The sequence below is a fragment of the Gigantopelta aegis genome, chromosome 8 (genome assembly GCF_016097555.1).
Source record: "Gigantopelta aegis isolate Gae_Host chromosome 8, Gae_host_genome, whole genome shotgun sequence".
Lineage (NCBI taxonomy): Eukaryota > Metazoa > Mollusca > Gastropoda > Neomphalida > Peltospiridae > Gigantopelta > Gigantopelta aegis.
In genome coordinates this window covers 41,650,294-41,675,271 of record NC_054706.1, presented here as the reverse complement: position 1 = coordinate 41,675,271, position 24,978 = coordinate 41,650,294, and the positions used below count along the sequence as shown (strand labels likewise).

At 33.1% G+C, this 24,978-nt stretch overlaps 1 protein-coding gene across 2 annotated transcripts in view; it reads right to left on the bottom strand.

The window, feature by feature from the left end:
* Positions 1–24,978, bottom strand: part of LOC121378793 (polycystin-2-like) — a 97,369-nt gene that overhangs the window by 22,967 nt on the left and 49,424 nt on the right. The window contains exons 7-15 of one of the 2 annotated variants that reach the window (XM_041507117.1): positions 21,878–22,040; positions 17,980–18,216; positions 16,398–16,579; positions 13,585–13,804; positions 12,745–12,878; positions 12,342–12,459; positions 9,424–9,759; positions 2,535–2,741; positions 555–574 (exon numbers count right to left, since the gene is read on the bottom strand). In XM_041507117.1, coding sequence (XP_041363051.1) covers positions 560–574; positions 2,535–2,741; positions 9,424–9,759; positions 12,342–12,459; positions 12,745–12,878; positions 13,585–13,804; positions 16,398–16,579; positions 17,980–18,216; positions 21,878–22,040 — 1,612 coding nt within the window. In that variant the 3' untranslated portion in view covers positions 555–559. The remainder of the gene's footprint in view (positions 1–554; positions 575–2,534; positions 2,742–9,423; positions 9,760–12,341; positions 12,460–12,744; positions 12,879–13,584; positions 13,805–16,397; positions 16,580–17,979; positions 18,217–21,877; positions 22,041–24,978) is intronic. The other variant, XM_041507116.1, reaches the window with a different exon arrangement.

Genomic DNA, 24,978 nt, shown 5'->3' with positions numbered 1-24,978 from the left:
GAAGAAGAAGAATGGGCTGGAAACACACAAGTTTATTAATGCTGGGTTTATTGTATTAAATTGCATTTAATATATTCTGTATTCAAAATTATTATTTCTATAAAATGGATTTTTTTTGGTTTTAATTAAAAACAAAATATTTTAGACAGAGATTTAAGATTTTAATTTACATGTACATAAAGCAAGTAGTTAATTATTTTAAAATTATTTATTTATGTAATAATTTTTTTAGCTACTACAATATACATGTATTAGATATAAGCTAAAGAATGGCAATGCTGTTATTATTTTTAGCTACTTCGTCTTTATTACATTAACATTATTTGATATTAATTTTTTGTTAGCTTAATACATTTAATTTTTTAATATATATAAAATGGGAAACATTAAACAAATATATATATATATATATATATATATATATATATATATATATATATATATAAGCCACAAGCAAATTAACAAAATGAGATATGAACAGATTTTGCAACAAAAAGAAACATGGATGGCAAAAACAAAAAACACCAAAGATCACACAAACAAAAGAGTATTACCATGGTTACACTTCAGAGGACTGTGGGAAGGAAAATACACAAGGTAAAATTATTTCACCAAGCCAAGAATGAGTAATTTGAAAAGAACAATATTAAAACTTTTTACTGCTTACAAACTGCATATATACACATACATGTACAGTTGGCAATTACATATGAAGTAAAGTTTAGCCTTAAGTCAATAATTCAATTTACATAATAAAGTATCCATAGCAGTGATCTTATCATAAAATTAAAAAAACAAAACAGAAATAAAATAAAATCCACAAAACCCCCCAACAAAAACATCATTTTGACTTGTTTTTAAAAACGTTCAATGTTTAGTCTGATTATTTAGTCTCAAGTTCAAAATTATCACTGCCATACCCCAAAATATTAAAATTAAGATTTACAATAAGCTTTTCAAAGACTATATATTGGGATTCACAAAACTTGACAAATTTTCTTATTTTTTTAAAAACATACACACAAATCAAGCCACTATGATTAAGGTGGACCAGATTTCAGCAAACCCAGATAAATCAGGGCTCGAATTAATGACTATGTAGTCGCAAAGGCGACAATAATTTTAATGAGGCACCTAATTAAATTGCTTTATTTTCACCATTTTCTATTATGGTCGCTTTATTCAGTTTCCTTTACCAATTGCACTCACGTGCTGAAAACATTTCCTTGTAACATGTTTATGTGAAAACTAGTAATTTAAGCTATATTTTACATACATCTATTTTTTAATTATTTGTCCGTTTTATCTGGTCTATTTTCAATGGCTTTGCTCTGTTCAATGCCACGATTTCAAAATATAATTATCATTTTAAAAAGCACAATTTTTGAACAAGTGTTATGGCTCTTTGTTTTTTTATTAAATGACTGAAACTTGAAACAACAAGAATGCTCAAACTTGACATGAAATTAAAGGTAATTATAATTAAACTGTGTATGTGAAAAAAACATGGAAAGGTACTTCGAAATAGAGTGCAATACACATGACTTTAAAATACTTTGATAAACAAATGATCAATTACTTGCAATTTCAAACACATTTAATCTCCACATAAACACAATATCAGTATATATTGTTCAATAAAAGTTCAGTAAAGTGTCCAAAATTAACAGTAATTTTTCCATTTTTATTAATCAAAAAGTGCACTGAAAAAAATATTTTGCTCTTAATATTTTGACTTTAGAAACACACAAAATGTTAACTTAAATTGGAGCCCTGTCAATATTTCACTATCAAGTGTGAGTCTTTTTGTGTGTTACAGATGCGGTATATTGAATATTTTTAATTATGCATTTACAACAATGCATCTGGTTCTGTTTCACAACTACAACTTGTTAAAATTAAATTTCTGTTACCTATGCTCACTCATCCAAGTCGCATACAAATGCTCTGCAGGCCATTTTTGACAGATCAGTGTGTTCCTTCTAATTGCAAGAATTGACTCAATTTGCACAAGTACAAAAAGTCTCACGTGGTACTTGAACAAATTTAATGGTTTGAAAACTCCAAAAGGTGTCTCTATATGTATATGGGATGGCACTTTACCAGGGATGGGTGAGGGGGTTTGTCCTCTCAAACCTTTTATGGTGTTAGCATAAAAAAGCAACAGTTATAGATAAGTGGTGGTTATTACAACACTAGGTCTAGTGCCAGATAAGATGTCCACTGACACCAGACACCAGACAGACTACTCCTATTAAAACTGCAGCAAGGGATCTTTCATGGTTTTTCTACTTATATTTTTATATACATGTACAGGCTAAAAAACCCAATGCCAAAACAATTTAAATATCCGCCATTGATAAAATAATAGGCCAGAATAAATCAATGAATAAAAAAAGAAGCAACACAGTTACATTCAAGCTCTCAAAAACAAAGAAAATAAAGGAAATCAAATTTGACTAATAGGTGTAAATGGCTAAAATTACCATTCAGAATCTATCTATCCGCTTCCAACCTGTGCACATTTTACTTACATTTTGTCCTGACCCTGGTCTTGAGCGTGATCTTATACCCCCCATTGTGCTAGCCCCTCCACGCCCACTGCTACCACTAGTTCCACTGGGTGAGGCACCACGAGCACTTCCGGGTGTCATTGACGTTTCGGAATCCCATCTCTCTAACTCTTCTCTAACCAACCGCTCCATCTGTTCTCGTTTTAATTCATCACTTGTACCATCAGACTACACAGAAACAAAGAAGGAACAAATGAATGAATTAAAGTACAAATGAATGGACATATTACTAGATAATGAATCAATGACAGACATTGAATATGGGATTTGGGGGGGATTCCGCCAGAATCATAAATGTAATAATAATACTATAATATATGATATATATACGGTATATGATAATAACTTAGCATGACGTCAGAAACCGAGAAAACGCAGCTCAAAGTTTGACGCCACATGTAAATGCGGAAGTAAAAGTTGACATGCTGTTTGCGTTGTTTGTTTTGAAGAATCTAAGAAGATGGCATCTTCTTCTTCACATGAAGATCAGTTTGAAGTAAGGATACATCTTTATGTACAATATTTTTTGGTTAATATATATTTTTTTTTTTAGAAATAAAAACCTGTGAACAGCGGTACCGTCTGTACTTTGATACACATTTACAAAACTTAAAAAAATAGGGAGAAGTCCTATATTATATCGCTATATTATGCAAGTATCACATAGTTTTATAACGTATATGAGTATACAGAACATAAAGTTCAGCAACTTTCCTCTAAGTTATACAATATCCATAAGTTAGACCAAACATCAAATTAGGATTGTATCGGGTTTAATTGTTTGTATCAAATACACAAATGAATACTGGTATGGGACACAACAGAGGCTGTTAAAATAAGTGTTAAATTACGTTATGGTAACTATCATAAGCTACTGAAGCTTTTGCTCAGTTGCATTTTCGTACACACCGCGGCTTGTTTTCTTTGATGCTCAGTGTGCAGACTGGTTGATTTTTTTTTTTCAGGGTGTGAAAAAAAGTGTGCAATTTGAAATAGCAGAGCTGGGTGCTGTAAAATATGCAGGAAAATAAAAAGGGGTGGGAAAAAAATAAAGGAGGCAGCAAATCACGAAAGCGGGGCGGCAAAATGCCATAGCGGGCCGGCTACCCCGCTTAAATGGAGCAGCGAGAACACCTGTTACAACAGAAACAAAACTACCTGTATAAAACCATTCGGCCCTTTGTTCGCCCCATGTACCAGGATACATCATGCCCTCTACCGACCAAAGAATGAAATGATATTGCTCAACACCAACAGAATATGAAATTACTCTATGGTGGATACAGGAATCTGAATTAAGTGGGGCTGGGTGTGAAATGTAACAGGAATTTGAAAAAGGGGTGCGAAATGTAACAGGAATTTGAAAAAAATGGTGTGAAATGTTGTAGTTCTCTAAATTTCATATCTGTCACCCATGGAACCATCTATGATTTACTAATTAGTATTACATTCATGTATGAGATATATAGGTTTATTTAAAAAAAATAAAAAAATAAAAAATGAAAATAAAAATCGGAATATATCACTTAAAATATAGTCCATGAGCCAGGACCCTACTCCCATTTCCATGACAGTTATATTTTTACAAAATTGCTAAAAAGCGACTATATTAAACACATTGTAAAATATTTGTCAGGGTATTTAGGAATACAAAACTGGGAGGATTGGGAGTTAATGGATTAGAGAATTCAGATATGTTACCAATATTAAAATCCTTTGAGGATTAGGGTCTCATATAACACTTTTTTTGTAACGTTACAAAATACAATTCACAGTTTTATTATATACATAGCAATGAAATATATAGATCTACGGAAACCATAAAAGTCATATCCGGTGAAAAGTCATATTTTCACTGTATTTTAGCTACAGTGAAAATATAGAAGTCGTATTTACTTTTTTGTAAAAGTGCACGATTAAATCATCTCCCTATGTCTCGGTTCTTCGTATTTAAATTTGATGATTTACCAATGCACCTGATCGTATTTGAAAAATAAAAAATGTAATTTAAAAAACTGTACCTATAAAAATGGGATACGAAGTGCAATTACGATAAAATATATAAAACAAATTGAATACGAAGCTAAATAATGATGACACAATGTAGTGTCATCGAGTTTAAGTGTAAGAATTTAACGGCGTTCGACTCGTTTTGTTTTTGTGGGAGTTTTTAGAGGATCGCTTTGTCAGGTATTTTGCACCGCAGTATTGTTAAATAAATGTTAATAAAGATAAATTTTAATCAAATTTCTTTTTAAAAGTCTATGGTAAAGTAAATTTTCTGGCAAAGTTCCATAGGAAGAAATATATCATGACGTTACATGTTTTCGATAGGATAAGTGAAAGATATTACCAAAGAGCGAAAGATATTGTCAAAAATTAGGAAATATGTATATAATAAATAGACCATTTCATGGTGTTTTTCCGAATACGATTTTTATGTCAACTCGTGATGTGTGAAAACCATATTTGTTTTCACACATCACTCGTTGACATAAAAATCGTATTCGAAAAAACCAAGAAATAGCCTCTATTTATTTTTCAGTAGAAATTTAACATAAAGTTTAGGCTCAGCACCGCAAGTATTCTTTTTGAAGGATCTTATTGCAGCAGAATCTTGTTTGACATCTAGTTAATATTTACATCCTATATATCAAGTTTTCTTGAAAGTATTTCTGTGTAACGACCCTTTTGATAACCCTACCCCCTTTCTTCAAAAGCAGTATTTCAAAGGAATTGTTTACAGAGTAACTAAATAAAAACATCATACAATATTTATTAAGATACACATGGCAAAACTAAATGTAAACAAAGTTGGTGAGATATAAATCTGAGAAATAGAAGCAATAGTTTCATCACTTGAAGGTTAGGGTATCAAATAACACTTTTTGTTTGATGTTAGGTAATGCAATTTTTGCCATTTTAGGTAGTACTATACCAAATAACTTCCGGCTGGGTCAAAGTTCGAGGTGTACCGAACTTTTGATAGAGAAGTGAACACCACAAGTCCTGTGATTGGTTATAAATGTGAGTGTGTTGGTTGTAAAAAATAATAGTTTCATCTGGGTAAAATAAATGTGCAATTTTATTTCATCTAGTACCAATGTGTCAAGTAGCCTTGTGCTTGAAACATGTATGGGGTACCTGTAAAAAAAAGTACTCAAATTTTGTGCGAAACTAAGGTAGTCATAGACGCTACCCGTTATCTCAGAAACGAGCAGCTTGACCCCCATTTTTTTCTGATTCACTTTAAGTGTAAGAGGTGGTAGTATTTATATCCGTGGCGTTTATGTCGGTTGATACGTTGCAGGTAGGAGTTTTAGCCGCATATGTTACTATTGTCGTCTATGGGATTTGATTTGGTAGTATACACCCTATAGCACATATTCAGTGCATAATAAAAAATATTATGATTTTGTCATTTTATTTAATTAAACTATACTGGTTGATTAATTAGCCATCACTCGATCATGCAAGTTCACAATGACCTTGACCTTGACAATAATCTCTGTACATGGCTCTGAATGGAGTTTGAATCAAAGTTAGCACTGAAGAAAAGTTGGTTTTGGCCTATAATTCATACTGTAAAGATTTCAATAATTTCTTTTTACATGGTATTTGACTTGCCATATACAACTGCTCTTAAATATGGTATTATATATAGCCAACCTGAACTAAGATTTTAATAGCAATTTATTTTTATATTAAAAATAGCATGTGCCAATAGTGGGTTAATGTCTTTAGTTTCCATTAACATTGTTAATTTTTTATGTATGAAATTCTGAAAACTCAAATTTGTAAAGAAGTTGATTTTTATTGTCATTTTGACATATTTATAGGGTGCTAAGTTATATTTTAGACAAATTTGTAGTTTTATGCAAAATTTTAAGTAAATTTGAAGAAAAACTTGACCAAAAACATAATTAAATTTGTTGTTACTATTGTGCCTTCTGTTCTTATTTGTACATAACAATAAGGTTGTTAAACATATACTTAGATCTCCAGATCATTTTTGTTTCTTAATAATCACTTAGTTATCTCTCATGAAAAGCATTTTGAGTTTATACTAGATTCAGAACCAATTTTTTCAGATTTGATTATCTGCCTTGGTTCAAGTTGATAATTTATTTTATTGTTAAAGCTGTATTACCTAATGTTACTAGCTAAATAAAATGCTGGATTACAGATTGTAGGAATACATCTAATGTACATATTGTATTCATCCGGATTAGAAAATAATGCAAGAAAATAGATGTTCGGGTAATTTTGTCATTTAAAAATAGTTTTTTTCAGTAATTAATAAAAAATAAATGTGTTAAAGCTGCATGATTATTCCAGATATCACAACTATTAAAACCTCCAACTACAGTAGGCTATAAATAAAATATAGTCAGGAATATTGGTGGCTGCCAATGGTTTTGATGGTTCATTATGAAAATCAGCATGGCCGATGGATTTGAAATTCCCACACCTGGTAACTTGAAGACACCCACACCCAGCATACAGGATTTCCTCCCAACACTAATGTTCAGGACATTAAGTCATTACTTCATACAGGTACAGTCATGTTTGTGTTTCCTTCCTCAGACAGTGTATTTTTTTAATACTGATATTTCTTTGATGTGCCTGTTAAGGTCTTCATAATCTAGGGGTCAATCAAGTGCATGTGTTTTAATGGCATTCTTTAAAGGGGTAGAGGTACTCTGACTATCTTTGTTGTCTCTACATATATACCTGAGTACACACACCCAAATAAAAGTAAATATCTTCAGGAGTTTTATTTTAAAACATTTTGTTGTTTAATATGACATATTGCATTTGTACAAAACTATATGCAATATATATGCTTTTTGAGGTGTACATTATATTAGGTTGCACTGTAGAAAAAACACTTTCAGTGAGGTTGTCAGTTTATGTCAGAATACACCAGATCCTGGTTGTCATAAAGACACATAGCTGGACACTTTTTGAAAAATGTATGTTATCAGTATAGGTAGTACTATACCAAATAACTTCCGGCTGGGTCAAAGTTCGAGGTGCACCGAACTTTTGATAGAGAAGTGAACACCACAAGTCCTGTGATTGGTTATAAATGTGAGTGTGTTGGTTGTAAAAAATAATAGTTTCATCTGGGTAAAATAAATGTGCAATTTTATTTCATCTAGTACCAATGTGTCAAGTAGCCTTGTGCTTGAAACATGTATGGGGTACCTGTAAAAAAAAGTACTCAAACTTTGTGCGAAACTAGGGTAGTCATAGACGCTACCCGTTATCTCAGAAACGAGCAGCTTGACCCCCATTTTTTTCTGATTCACTTTAAGTGTAAGAGGTGGTAGTATTTATATCCGTGGCGTTTATGTCGGTTGATACGTTGCAGGTAGGAGTTTTAGCCGCATATGTTACTATTGTCGTCTATGGGATTTGATTTGGTAGTATACACCCTATACAACAGTAATTCCAGTTAAAGTTTAGGTTTACACTTTTTCAAGGCTTTAATATACGTGAATGTTGGTTGGACTCCCACACATTATTAAAATCTTCCAAATATAAATCATTTGTTAAGCTATTTGCTGATGAAGTTATTAATATGAGCATTTATATGGCTTTTAAGAAATATATATTTTAATACAAATTTTATTATTTTCTAATATAAACCCATTAAACATTCCTGTCAAGTTAAAAGTACTTTGATCACATATTTATTGTTACATGCAGGTGATAATAAATATTATTGTTTAAAATCATATTGTTGTACAAGATTGAGTTGAAACAATAAATTAGTTGGAAATGCATACATTGCCATGACAGATTAAAAATACCATGATAAAGATGGATGCATATTTTGCAGATATAAAAAATTCTGTGCTACATTTCCATCACTGTCTTCAACCTGGTTGTCACAGTCTTCATTACACCAGTCTATATAGATGCTATATAGTCGTCTTCTGTTTCTACAAGCCTTGAAACCACTATCATATGATGCCTATAGCATTAAGAATGATTCCATTCTTAACATAATAATGACATAGCCATTGTTATGTCTTTGCAAACTGTGTGATTCATCAGTACGGCAGTGATTTGTAAAGGAATTTGTATTGTGATACAATTTGAAATACAGTCATCGGCTTGGAATATGATGTATTGATAGCTGGCAGGTATCTTTAAAATGGTTCATTTTGAAGTCTGGTATTCATACTGAATTCGGTCCAACTTTGGATTTTCCATTTATCTGTGTTTGTCTGCCTTGCTAGCCTCCAAAGGAGGTTATTTGTTTTCAATCAACTTTAGCTAAATGTTTGGAGTTTTGTTTTATCATTGGTAAAATCTATTACCAGCGACTGTTGTCAAACACATGCACCAAAAACACACAATTTCAAACATTTTGTCCACCGGTGAATGCCACCTCCAGTCTATTAATTTTGTCCCAAGCTAGATTCATCTGTATTGGGCTAAACAGGGGTTGTGGTAGACTCTAGTTTCAGGAGATATAAAGCTCTATCATTTGTCTTCAGCAGGAAGTGCGACACACCCTGTTATATGTTTACACATCGCTAATGGCATTCCCGGTAATCATGTGCTATAAATAGTAGCGTTGAATACGGCATAGTTCCGGCAGTTGAGTTGAATAGGGAAAAGTGTATTTAATTTTTGTATTCAGGATTGTATTTATATAGTATGATTTAATGGATATGTAATAAAATATATCATGATCATCACTAAAACCTTAAAATAGCAGAAATTTTCAAGTGTATGCAATATAAAAAATTGTAATCATATCTGAACCACCATACAATTCTGTAACTGTATAGCAATTCTAAATTAGTAAATGAGAAATATCAAGAACACCTACCTCTGTTATACTATCTAAAATCTTTCCCATCGTCTCTCTTCTTTTTAATTTAGCTTTTTCCATGGCTTCTAATTTGACAAGCACAGCATCGATTTTGGATACAATGCTGCCAATAGAATGTTCCATTCTGTCGACCCGCCTAGACAGCACTGTGAACTCTTCGTATGAAACACCACTGGATGTGCGACCGGTGCGAGATGATTTTGTTCCGCTGTCTTCATCATCGCTGTCTTCACCACTGTCATCATTGAAACTGACACGGCTACTTGAACGACGGCCGGTTCCAGGTCGGTGCACTTTCTCTTCCAGTTCATCATACTCTTTGTTGAGGGCAGCCTGTAAATTAAAGACATACAAATAACAAAAGGTCCATGGGGCCTGAATCGCTCACCTGGTATTAAACTAATTATACCTCTGAAAAGTGAACCATAGTAATAATGATTTATCACAAATGGTTATTTGATGACTGCTAATTTGACATTAACATTGCAAATGAACCAACCAATAAATGATCCACTTTTATTACAGCATATGCTTTGAAATTTTGTGAATTCTAATTTCACCTGTGACATAATTTGGGAATAAATGAAGATGTAAACTGGTAATGGTCAAAGTCATCAGAGGATAATCTGGATCATGTTTTGCTAAAATCTGCCTGGAGGAACTTGAGTAGAAGTTGGAAAAGTCTCAGTCAATCAGAGGTCAGGGTTGTCATCTTACAGTCTGAATCGGCCCGAAAAATAAAGTTGGTTGAAATCTGCCTGTTGGAACTTGAGAAGAAATCGAAAATGTCTTAGTCAATCAAAGGCCAGGGTGGCCATTTTTTATTATCACTGATCTTGTAATACATGAAGGGTCCACAGGAATAACCTGTGATGTCACATTTTTAGTGAGGTGATACTTTTTAATGTTAATCGTGGAATATTTATACCTAAGAAAGCATAATTTTAAAAAATTTAATAAGGTTTTTAATTTAGTGTGTTATTGTGACCTTGACATATACAACCATTATAATACTGACTATCTGGATATTATAGGTTACCCCAGCACAAAATATTCATCGGTTATTGGAGTGAAGCAAAGAATCTTAGACCAAACTAAGGAGTGAAATTGAAAGACAGAACAGATTATGCTCATATTGTGTAAATGCTGTAGAAGATGAATTTCATTACATTTTAAAATGTCCTTTATATTCTAATTTGAGAATACAATATATAAAACCCTATTATTGGAAGAAGCCTTCATTTTTAAATTGGTGCAGTTGTATAATATAGAAAATGTAAAACAATTATGTAACTTTGGAAAATTTCCCTAAAAGGCAGATAAATTAAGAAAATAATTTTTAAAAGGCATTTTCTGATTATATGTAGCAGGAACTACTTTATGTATTGTCTGGTTGTGGTTTGTTTCTTCTGTACATGTATTATATTTGTAATGTTTATACAGATGAGCTGTGTAGCTCAATGTTAATAAACAATTATTATTATTATTATTATTTATGGATCATCCCTAAAAGTCTCTACTATATTGTTAGACACCAATCAGTGAAGGTCAGTTAATTGTGATAGAATGGTCATGATGCAATGTAGATTGCTGGAACTGATAACGACTCACATTTGTGTTTATAAGTCAACGATGCTCAGTAACAAAGATGTCAATTACTGGCAGATTAAAACAAAAAATGACACCCTAATTATAACTTTTACTTATATAATTTTATTTTATTTTATTTTATATATATATATATATATATATACATATATCCAACTGCATGTGTTAACTATGATAGTTCCGGTATTACAATGTGAAAGTCGGTACTATCGGTTACCTGACTAACCTGGTTACTTGGATATGATCGAGCTTCACCTAGGGTATGCAAATAAGTGGGTTTCACTGTATAATTATGTGATGTTGAAATATATTTTTTTAAAACCCGGGAATGAAGTACCAGTTCTGATGTTAATAATTTTGATGTTTATTGTTTACAAAATACCGTAAGCTTATGCAAGCTGCTTAAACTACCATGTGTTCTTTTTCGTAATCCTCAAACTTCTTATAAAAACCAAACCCGAAAACAAAACAGAATATGAAGGTGCAATGCTAGTACAAGTTTGATTTAAACAATATTTATTCCTGTCAAAATTCTCTTTCAGTACAGTTTATGATTGACCAACAGGAAAAACCTTTAATGTGAAGGCCCAATATGAACTATGAGTATAGTTTCACTGTACAAACACAACCTGGATTTTTTTTCACTTCCACATTTTAACATACTTTGTTCACTTCCGTTTTTTAAACATGTGTATTGCTTTCATCGGCACCAGTTATGAAAAAACCCCATACAAAACTTAGTATTGTTTAGTATTGTTTATTATTGAGTAATATATTGTCTATACTTTGATATCGTTTCTTGATATAAAGTTTTAAGTGTCGCATTACTACTGTAGCGGAAACTCACGAGGTCTTGGGTCTGATTGAATGACACTACTTTTTTCTTCTTCTTTTTTTTCAAAGTCCTATTTTCATCAGCCTTTAATTTCAGCCTTTAATAAATTCCATGCGAAAATAAAGTATTATACGATACTCCTAAAAACTGGACTTTTGATTTGGTCTCAAAGGTTTCCAGTTTAAAGATGTATTTTTTTTAGTAAGAATGTACTGCTGTTGAGCTAGTTTGCTACAAACATGTGAAAACTTAAAACAGAGAATTCACTGTTCACCAGATCAAAAGTGATGATTGGTCTGAAATTATGTTTATTACGTTTTATTTTTACTGAACTAAAAATATACTTGAGCCAAAATATTTTCACCAGATTTAAATGGAAGAGCAGCTTCTGTATAGCTATAAACATTTGCACTTTTAATTATTATGTTGTCTGTAACAATACATTTCATGATTTAGTTTGCAATTTGTTTACCTTTTGCTCAGTGAGGTCGGCCTGCATGCGTCGCTGTTCTTCCTCATCAAGGACACGATCTCCGTCAATGTCGTACTTGGCAAACATCGCCTCAATCTCACCATCTGCATAGCCACGGCTGGAAACATAATATGTATGTATTACTCAAGTTAAGTATAATGACTTGTGCAACTTATATCTCCTGTAAAACTTTAAATACAGGTCAAAACAGCCCATTCACTGTAACAAACAGGATAACACTAAGACTAAAAGAGACTAGTTTATGTTATAGCTGAGACCATTCTTTGTTATCAAACAAATTGCATAATTTTTCATGACTGTTTAAAGGCATTTTTCATGACCCTTACTTGGGAAATTTTAAAAACAATCTATTCCATCAGTAATCAGTTATCCCGACAAATACCTCTTGAGATCCTGCCTCCACTCATCAAAATCAAGCTGTTTGTCCTGGTTGATGTCAGCAGACTGCAGTGCCTTCTGGATGTCCACAATCTTGTCTCGCTTCCAGTTCAATTTGTCCAATACCTTCTGGGCACTCTGACGTAATGACAATGTCAATCATTATTTAATTAATAATATTTGTTACTGTCACATGCATAATATGTGGTTTAGTGGTGACCAATAGGTAAAAGCCCATATGGCCTCTCCCTACATTTTTACCAATTTTTTTTTTTTTTTTTAACAAAATAAAGAAATGTCATAATTTAAATACCTCCAAATTGCTATCATAGAGGAATAAAAAAGAGAAAATAATGAGTGTGTAATAGTCCTTTATGTGTACATTATTCAAAACCTAATTACAATAGGGGAAAACTATAGTCCATCCCACAGGGAATGCCTTTTTTCATACTATGAAATGTAATACAAATTATTTATTTCTGAGCCAACTGATTTGTAATAGTATTTTTTGTTGTTATTTCCAAAACAGTTTCACTTTTCTTCAGATGTTTACAAAAAACAGTTTTATAGAATGATGGACTATAGATAGATTATTTTTTGCTTTTATGACATTAAGAACTCATGAGTGTGTATAACTGTTGAAAATTTGATTGGTTTGAATAAGATTATATGATGACCAAATGTGAAATCCATAACTGAGGCAGAAGACAAAAAAGAGAAAAATTCTCTTGATAAAATAAAAAAATATCAGTGAAGACAAAAATTCAACTACTGATCTGTCTGAAAAGAATGACAAGAATATAAGATTAAAAACCAATCAAAAACTAGAAGCCAGTCACATTACCTTCTTGAAGTAGTCGGTCATCTCAAACTCGTTCTTCTGGTTAGCCATGTCACCTTTGACCTCAGAGTATGTGTCGTTGATGATGGCCAGGAACATGTTGATGAGCACAAAGAACACGAAGAAGACGAACAGCATGAAGAAGATGGGACCAAGGATTCGGTTAGCCGCTTCCAGCTGGTGGAAGTCAAAGTCTCCCAGGATAATTCGGAACAGAGTGAAGCTGATTGGAAAGAAAAGGTAAAATCGGTTACAACCCTGGTTCAAAATAATTATCAATTCCTTTATTAAAAATGACATTTAGTGCCATAAAGGTCTGTATCTGAAAACAGAATTTACAGATATTTTAGTAATCAATTTTGTATGTGTATATGCAGTTATTCATTTTTTTCTATCTTAAGCAGGGCTCACCCTGGATCAAAAATACCTGTAGCCAAAATATTAGCCAAATGGAATTTTTATTAGCCATATTGAAAATGCTTTAGCCAAATTTGTTTTACGCAGTACTGTATAGAGTATTTATATATGAATATGAAAATGTATCTTTTTCAGCTAATTGTGTACAAACTGGAATAAACAGGAATAACAAAACCTCAATGGGGGTAGGGGCAGTTAATATATTACTTCGATTTTTCAGCGGGAGTGGGGTGGGGATGGGGTTATGCATTATCTTCAGAGTTTGAAGCCAGTACCCCATACACCCACCCCTACTTCTAAGGCCTATGACATTAAATTAACAGCATACAGAAATATGGGGGTGGGTGGATATTATTATTGAGCACATTATTTCTTTAAATAGCAATCTTTGTTAGTTTGAATTAATTTTTTTTTTTCTCTTTTTTTTTTTAAGTGACCCATCAGTTCCCCCACCTCAAACAATTTCATAATTTGTGCCATGATGTTGCTGTTGATTTCAGCGTCGTGTTAAATGCTTATTGTGATTTCTGCTTGCAAAATACCTTGGCTAAGAATGCCGACTTCACAGTATACTCCATTTATAATAAAAAAATAAAAATATAAAAAAACCCATTAAAGGGATATTCCTAAGTGTTACATTATAAGATGTTTCCGACTAATAAAAATTTTCTACGATTAAATTTACATATTAAATATATTTTCTTGTTTAGAATATCAGTGTCTGTATATTCAATATGTTTCTGGTCATCTTAATATTTGTAAGGAGCTCAAACTGAATTCTGTTTTCATATAATTTTGTACGTATGAATTTTTTTTATTTTGGGAAATAAAATGAAATTTAACCTAGTAAAAATATTAGAACGATCATAAACACGTTTAATATACAGCCACTAATATTTTACGCAGAAAAATATATTTGATATATAATTACAATCGTTAAAAAGGCTATGTTAGTCGATAACACCTTAAAAGTTGCAGCAAACTTGGGGATGTCCCTTTAATAAAATTAAAATTTAAAATCCAGCTAACTTATTAAATGTCACCTCACAGTCTTATATCTAAAATTATCTAACAAATATGATTATTGTAAATTAATTTTATTCAGTGTACATTTAACTACAATTTGTATAAATACTGTATGTTCATTTCCCGCGATCGCGATCTGCATGCGTGCTCTTGACCATGGGTACGAAATTAACAAAGACAAAGGAATAAACAAAACCTGCAGTTAGGTATTCATTGATGCGAACAACTATTGTTTTTCTACAAATTTACATCAAGATTTACTTTTGCGTAATCGTATTGTTTAATGTCCGCAACAATGTCTCTTGACACGTGAGTGTCCAGCTGACTCTGAAGCGTGACGTGTTTTCGCACCGAGAGCTGTTCTCAGTTCAGCCAACGAACGTTCTTCCTAACGTTCGCGAACTATTTGATTGGTGTTCGTCTTATCCATTTTGGTTTAACGTGAAGCGCACAAACCAGTCTAGCGAACGTTTTGTTTTCGCTCGGTCTGGCTAAACTCAGACCTTGAGATAGCCTACATGTCTTTCGACCCTGAACTAGCATATGTATTCAAATTGACACGCATTGTCGGTCTGTTTTTATTACTTTGGTTCAAAGTAAAAATATCAAGTTACGGATCTTCCAGACATTGCTGTCATACATCTTGAATGCATACCGTTAAAATTAATAACCGTGATTATTAAAATAAATGAACATTATAAGTCCTACGCTGAATTCTGCATGACACCGTTTCTTGTTACCGGTCGCGAGATCGCTATTACACTAATTGAATATTTGGTAGTATTATTATGTTTGAGGTGTCGGATTGATTGTGTAACCGTTTGTTCACATCAGAAGACAGAAAATGGCTTAGCCAAAATTTTAGCCACTTGCAAATTTTATTAGCCATTTTTTGTAAAAATTAGCCAATGGCTAATTTGGCTACCGACAGCGCGAGCCCTGCTTAAGTAATAAAAAAGAATTGTGGATAATCTTTATGAAAGCTTACCCCATTCAACTTCATTTATAAAATAAATCTTGTCTAAAGCCAGAAAAGAACTGGTTACTATATATGTGAGATAGATTATAGTTGTTTGAACACACAAATACATGTAGTTTTATACAAAACCAAGAAGTAAAACAAGCAACCATCTGTGCTGAGGCCACATTTTTATTCTAGCAAATCATCTAATATAGTATAAACTGACCTGTATTAAGCAGCCATCTGTCTTTAAAGGCCCCCTTTTTATACTCCCTTTTGTAGTTGCTTATCACAGGTTTGACTCTACATGCATGAGTCTTTATGAACAAACAAATATAGGCTAACAAAGTTTTTTTCCTTTTACTGACACTGGAACTTTATACCAATTGTGTTAAAAATCACACAGACTTACAAAGAGTTCTGGAAGTTGCTGAAGTCCTTAACCTGGGTTCCAAACAGCAGATAACCAAGCTGTGTAAAGGCCAGGAAGATGATGAAGAACATGACAGCAAAACCTGCCAGATCCTTAGCACACCGTCCGAGAGTTGAGGACAACTGAGTCATTGTCTTGTTGAAGCTGATATACTTGAATATCTAACGTGAACAAAAACACAAATATTGTTAATACCAGTAGGCCACATAGGCATATTTATTCCACTATAAAATGTGTAGAATTTAATGTTATACATATATAGAACTTCACATACATTGTTTTTGCTACATATTTATTGCACAAGTTTATTTTGCGAAAGAATATATACCACGAGACCGCGTAGGGGTCGAGTGGTACAGGTATGTTCTTTCGCAAAATAAATGAGTACAATAAATAGGAAGCAAAAATAACGTATTAGAAGTACTGTATTTATTATATACCTTCTTTTATGTTTTATAAAAACGGTTTTTAATTTAATGTCATAACAACACTTTGTTAAATCTATTATCAAAACTCATTTTTGTGGATTTACTTAACGCTAAGAATCATACTCTGCGGCAGCCTTGTGTAATGTTTCAAATACGATGTGACGTCATTTGTAAATCATATATGACGTCAGTAAATAAAAGGCTCTAACTGCAGTAAAAAGAAAAAGGGAATTCCCCATTTAAAAGTTCCGGTCCATATTGCACGTATGTGCGATACAAAATAAATTTATTTCAAAATGTCTTTATCACTATAGTAAGATTGAATAGGTATGTAATAAAAATGAATAAAACTAAGAAAATCATCCCTTTGATAGCAAAAAGAACAAGAAATGTAAACTGAAATTTCTTGAATCAAAGTAAAAAGTTTGTTTGTTTAACGATACCACTAAAGCACATTGATATTAATCTGCTCTAGTGGTGTCATTAAACAAAACAAATTTTCCCTTTAAACTTTGATTGAAGGAAAAATCATATTTGTCAGCTGACAGAAAACCCCCCACCAAGATGTCCAATGGCCAACGGTCACCTGAAGCTTTTCACAAAATTCGGTTAGAATTGGTTAAGATGAAGAAATAACAGTTAAAATGTATTTTTCTATATAACTATAGAAAGCAATTCATCCCTCCATCAGGGACCCAATATTAATGACATTCACAAATTAAATAAACCATCTATAGTCCTTTACATATATATGAAGACTATTTAGTTATAGCAGTTATGTAAGTAGAGAAGATTGTTTTTTTAGGCACTGCCCTCAGACCCCTCACCCCCCACCAGGCAGATATAGCCAGTGGTAAAGTGATCACCTGAAGAGCAGTCGGTTTAGGATCGATCCCCATTGGTGGGCCCATTGGGCCACTTCTTGTTCCAGCCAGTGCACCATGACTGGTATATCAAAGGTTGTAGTATGTGCTATTCTGTCTGTGGGATGGTCAATATAATAGATCCCTTGCTTCTAATGGACTATGTCAAAATTACCAAATGTTTGACATCCAATAGGCAATGATTAATAAATCAATGTGCTCTTGTGGTGTTGTTAAACAAAACAAACTTTGACTATTGCATCTGATTACCTTGATCCAGGCCAGAAAGACAGTAATGGCAATGGCATTGTTGAAGCGAGTCTCCCAGTAACTGAGCCGCTCGAAGTCCGCATAGATTTGGTCATTCTCCAACAAGATGGAGAGCTTGTCGCCAACAGCAACTGTCCGATAGACGTCGAAACCCACACACACAATGGAAATCAGAATCACCAGGATGTCAAGGATGTTCCAGAAACTCTTGAAGTATGAAAATTTGTGCTTCTTGATCTAAAAGTGTAAAATAAGCAATTATTAAAGTACAACAGTTCGTGCTTCTTGATCTAAAAGTATGAAATAAGCAATCCTTAAAGTATGACAATTTTTGTTTCTTGATCCGAAAGTATAAAATTAAACCACTCTTTTAAAATAGGAGTCTGTGCTTCTTGATCTGAAAATATAAAATTTGCAACTCTTTAAAATACAATAAATTTGTGCTTCTTGATTTTAAAATATAAATTTAGCATCACTTTTAAAATACGACAGTTTGTGCTTCTTAATATAAAAATATAAAATAAGGAACTCTTTTAAAAGATGAAAGTCTGTGCTTCTGTATATTAAAATATAAAATAAGCAACAATTTATGCTTCTTGACCTTAAAGGGACATTCCTGAGTTTGCTGCAATTTTAAGATGTTATTTAAATAATATAATGTTAATATCTTACATTTTCAGTGCAATCAATGTATGTGATATTTTTCTGATCACATACTTTAAAAATTTGGTAACTTTGCAAATTAGATGTAAATTAGTTGAGGTCTCGGCACTAGGTTTATTGGCATTTAAGCAAACTTATTTGGGTGACACTCCATGATTGATGTATGCATTCAGTCATCAAATAAAAACATTTATTTTGATATAAGGACATCCAAAATGACGTCATTCGAGTTTGACGTAATTTCCATTCAAAAATACACCGCGCCACATATTCTTACGTCATTTGAATATCTAGTAATGGCGGACTGGAATTAAAGTTGCGTGAACAGTTTACAAAAACACGTATTAAGCTTGAGCTTATATGATAAAGAGATTTCGTGTATTTTGGTATCGTCAATATTATATATTAGGAATAAAAAATATATGATATTGATAATACCAAAACACATGAGGGTAATAATCTCTTTATCATATAATCTCAAGCTTAATGCAACATGTTTTGGTAAACCGTTTTTGTAAACTGTACTCGCAACCTTAATTCCAGTCCGCCATTACTAGATATTCAAATGATGTAAGAATATGTGGCGCTGTGTATTTTTGAATGGAAATGACGTTAAACTCGAATGACGTCATTTTGGATGTCCTTATATCAAAATAAACTAGGGCTGAAAGTTTTTTGTTTTTTGAACACTGGACAGCTTACAGTGTAAAATTGCTATTGAAATGTTTTTATTTGATGACTATGAATGTATACGTCAATTATGAAGTGTCATCCTAGTATGTTTGCTTAAATGTCAATAAACCTAGTGCCGTGACCTCGATTAATTTACATCTAATTTGCAAAGTTATCAAATTCGTAAAGTATGTGATCTGAAAAATATCACATACTTGTATTGCACTAAAAATGTAAGATATTATATGATACATAAAATTATTTAATTTAAAACAATGAAATAACTAAAGTCACCATTTGCATGCCTACATCAGGATTATCAGGATCATGTTATTAAATCTAACATCAGAAAAAAAGAGAAAAAAACAGAAGAAAACAAAACAGTGAGCTGCATGTTACTAAAATAAATTGTATAAATATACCCTACAGCTGTGTGTGTGTGTGTGTGTGTGTGTTAGCTTAGTGGTAAAGTGCTTGCTTGATGCACGGTTGGTCTGGGATCAATCCCCGTTAGTGGGCTATTTCTAGTTCCAGCCACTACATCACGACTAGTATATCAAAGGATGTGGTATGTGCCTTTATCCTGTATGCGATGGTGCATATAAAAGACTTCTTGCTACCAATGAAAAAATGTAGCAGGTTTCCTCCCTAAGACTATACATCCAAATTACCTAATGTTATGACATCCAATGTGCTCTAGTGGTATCATTAAACAAAAACACTCAACATCCTGACATTTCTAAGTACAGAGGGAGGGACCTGTGCTCCTTTACTTGATGGATAAAATGTACATGTTTTTATGTACTACTACATTTAAATAAAGATAAAAATATTGCCTGTATCCCACTGCTAGAGACATCTACCCAATTAGAGATTGTGCCCCTCACTCCAGATAGGGTTTCTATGAGCCTGCAATCCACGTACATGTATGTTTAGTTTCACATTATATAAAAGGGATAGAAAACCCCCCTTATTTATTGGTTTATAATGTATACCTTTTATTATGAGAGCACACAAAACATCGTAATGTCTTTTAATGTGTTGAATATTGGAAAGAAAGAAATGTTTTATTTAACGACTCACTCAACACATTTTATTTACGGTTATATGGCATCAGACATATGGTTAAGGACCACACAGAGTTTGAGAGGAAACCCGCTGTCCCCACTACATGGGCTACTTTTTCTGATTAGCAGCAAAGGATCTTTTATTTGCGCTTCCCACAGGCAGGATAGCACAAACCATAGCCTTTGTTGAACAGTTATAGATCACTGGTCAGTGCAAGTGGTTTACACCTACCCACTGAACCTTGCGGAGCACTCACTCAGGGTTTGGAGTCGGTATCTGGATTAAAAATCCCATGCCTCGACTGGGATCCGAACCCAGTACCTACCAGCCTGTAGACCGATGGCCTAACCACGATGCCACCGAGGCCGGTATTGTTGCATATTGGATACACTTGTACACTTTGTAAGTCAGTGTTCTTTATAAAAGACACTTAACACAGGCATCAAAATAAGTTGAGAACGGTTGTTCAAGTTACCGGGAGGTTACCACATGTAAGAAAAGTCGAGAACGGTGTTTCGTTCTCATCAAGAATTTCAACATGTATACTACAATAATCATCTGGCACACATGAAAGGGCATTAAAAGTAGTAGTAACAGGCATTCAATTCTAACTTTCATATAGTTGTGGTAACCTATAGGTTGCCAGGCTATATTTTGTGGTAACCTGTAAATGGGTTACCAGACACAATGTTTATTTCCATGCCTGTTAATATCTACATAAATAAACACTTAAAGGAATGCTCAAGCAAGGCTTTTGGAGTGGTAGGCATATTCAATTATATATAATGCACATTATTGCTTAATATCCTACTTTTTTCATTCGAAACCGCTAGGAGTGTTTGCATATTAAGGTCCGTAAAATATTATTAAATGATTTATCTAGTAAGTAATTATTTATTTAAATAAATATAATAAAGGTATTCATAATTTAGAATAGCTTTGTAATTCAACATATAAAAAACAGCCTAAATGGACATCCTTATAATACATTTTTTTGTTCTTAATCTTATTTTTTTAGAATATTACATGAATCAAAACTTTTATTCTTATTTTGTTTTAAATATATGATTGCAAATGTTTAAATTTGCATGTGGTAGGGAGCCTATAGTATTTTATGGGCTCCCAAAAGTTGAAAATGAAAATAAGTTACTGACGTAATCCAGTTACGGGACGATAATTATACCTTTACGTCTGTTTTAAAGTTAACACACCTGGGAAATTTGGGGAGTTTTGGTATGTTATTGCTAATGATATTCTGCAACTATCCTGTACAATTTAACTCTGTATTATTTATTTATGGGTTGAACATTAATTTTAACCTATGTTCTTGGACTAATATGGACCGACTTGGGTCAATAATAAACAAAATTAAATGTTTAAGAGTTTAAATGATAGAGTACTAAACTTATAGGAAAAGGTCAACTAATAGGTAGATATTATTTAAACAATTATCACTGCATTGAGGAACTATAATGAGAAAGCATAAAGATAATACCTCAAGCACTTCCTCTACAATGTAGTAGAGGATGAAGAGACAGAAGATGAACTCGCAGGCCATGATGAAGTAGTCTCCCGCAGTCACGTATCGGATCAGCTTTACTGTGCGGAACGTCCATGATGGAATTGCACCCCCAGTTGCAGGGAACTCTACCAAAAGTCTATAATGAAAAAAAGAACAAAAATCATGTTCAACAAAAAACCCAAAAAAACAATGTATGTTTAATATAATATGACAATGTTAATTACTGTTATTTATGTTGACATATTTTTTGATCATTTTTGTTGCCGAGTGTGAATTTACAAATTTAATATATAACAAAGCAACATTAACCCCTTACTTGTCACTCAAGTCGAGATATGCATTTGCTATAACAGGTAGTAAATTGGGATATGGCATCAGTTTGAGATGGCATGTATGTATCAGGCATTTGTTCACTTTTTACATCATTACCATTACACACGTTGCAAGACATGTTATATTTATATGAAAATAAATTTGTAACAGTGTTTAGTATGAACCAAAAATAAAGTTAGTTTGTTTTGTTTAACAACACCACTAGATAACACTGATTTATTAATCATCGTCTTAGAGAAAAAACCCACTACATTTGCCCATTAGTAGCGAGGGGTCTCTTATATGCACCATCCCACAGACAGGATAGCACATACCACGACCTTTGATATACCAGTTGTGGTGCACTGGCTGGAGCGAGAAATAACCCAATGGGCCCACCGATGGGGATCGATCCCAGACCGATCACGCATCAAGTGAGCACTTTACCACTGGGCTACATCCTGCCCCGAACCAAAAATAAACTACAGGGCTCAAATTTAATGATGACACAAACAGCAATTGCCGTCGTTGAGATATAAATTGCTGTATGTTGGTAGCATTATCTCTGGTTAAAAATTACTGCCGTTGGTAAAGCAAAATAACATATCAGTCAAGATTATTTGCTTCAAAAGTCACTTTTAACAATGTTTCCAAAATACGGTTGCATCCATGGCTAGTATTTTTCACCTTCAGGCAAGTAAATACTTTCACTGGCCAAGCCTGATAAATATTACTTTGCCAGAGTCTGATGGCAAGTAATAAAATTAATTTAAACAAAAGAAAGAATAAGCATTCTGAGTACTGCTATAGCAATACATGTATTCTTATCTCCTAAGTTCAAGGGCCATAACTCTGTCAAAAAACATGGTAAATCGCAATGAAACTTGAAAGCCAAACTAGATCTGTAACAGAAAATGATAAAGCTACACACAAACTTTCAATTCAATATCTTGAGGCAATGCAAACAAAAAATGTCAGGAAAACAAATTTCATGTCATGGATATATCGCCATGAAAGTAAAATTTCATCTGTAACAGTACATAATAAAGCTATTCACAAAATTTAAACTACATGTATATGTGGGACAGACGGACAGACAGAAGGAGATGAAACCTACAGTCCCCTCCGGTTGGACCAGCAGGGGACTAATTTGGATAAAAGTCAAGACTTTATAGCATGAAAACAAGAGAAACAGATTTACAAGTTGATTCTTTTATTTTGCTTTTCCGTGCGACATTTCACTGAAGAATATTTGGCTACCACCATTTTTTTCCTTTACACTGTCACCACAAGAGATGTTATTCTAATAGTAATAAAGTGTACACAGTAAGTGTAATGCAAAATGGTAACCAGTCTTTTAACATGGGTACCAGACATTTCGTCCCCAAGCCAATTTTTTCCCCCCACTACATGTATATAATGCAATAGTTACAATTTAGCAAAGTTTTTACATAAAACCCACCAAGGAAACATTGGTTCCAAATTTGTTTGTCACTTTATTATTAATTTCAATGTGTTAATAAAGGTTGTTTTTGTTTTGTTTTGTTTGTTTATGGCTTTTGGGTGGGTTTTTTTTAGATGGAAGTTCCCATTCACATGCAAATAAATATTATGTACCAACTTAGCAGTGGTGTCATGCATTTGATTAATGCTGTTAATTATTGTACAAGATAAGTAACTTTATTTGTACACAAACAAACAAAACCGATCCTAAACATACCAGCCTCATTCCCGTAAAGTATACTCCCAATCAGACACCAAACGTTTTCCCAATTACAATCCAACAGAACTCTGGCGCAACCGGTATGTACATTTATCCGCCTCAGTTTTCAAGTAGCCCTCAAATTCACCAGAGAACATACGCAAATGATCAGACAGGGGGCCCAGTTTGGGTTGATGAACTTTTGAAAAGATTTGAATTTCAAGTAAATAAATTGGGAACAATAACAAATGATATCTCAGCTATCCGCGCACATCTTACGCAACTTGATAGCAGAATTGAATCGATGGAAGCTGTAGTTAAAACAGTTGCCGATTTGGATGAGGGTGTTAAATTTATGAATATTTCCTTTGAAGAATGGAAGAAAGATAAAGGAAGAATGGAAACACAAGTTAAAGAATTACAGGTGAAAATTGACCAGGGTGTACTTGGTGAAATTAAAAAACTCAAAGTTGAACAGCAGAAAATGAATGAATCTTTGACTGATTCAAAAATAAAATCAATGGAAATGAATCTTTTATTTATGAATATTCCCGAGGCTACAACTAAGGATAACGCAGAGGATGTTGAGAAAATATTACACAGTTTCACCGAGACAGAACTGGGCATGACGGATATTCAGCTAGAAAGGATGCACAGATTGGGAAAACTACAGCCACATTATACAAGACCACGCCCTATTATAGCTCGATTTTCTAGTACGAGACAACATGAAGATGTCAGGCATACATCGTACAAAAAACTCCAAAACAAACCTTTTTACATTGTTGAGCAGTTCCCAAAAGAGGTAGATGACTACAGGAGAAACGTATTGTTGCCGGTGTTGAAACAAATGAAATCTGAAGGGAAGAGATGCCGCCTAGTTGTTGACAGACTTTATATTAATAACAACCTATTCACCCCCATACAGGGCCCCCAAGAGCTGTAAATACAGGACCGATGCAAGTGATTAATACAGTATAGGACACCAGCGGTGGGCATGTTATTCATGACAGTGATATTAATACATGTAGTAAAAATGTGAGTAATAGTATTTTTGAAA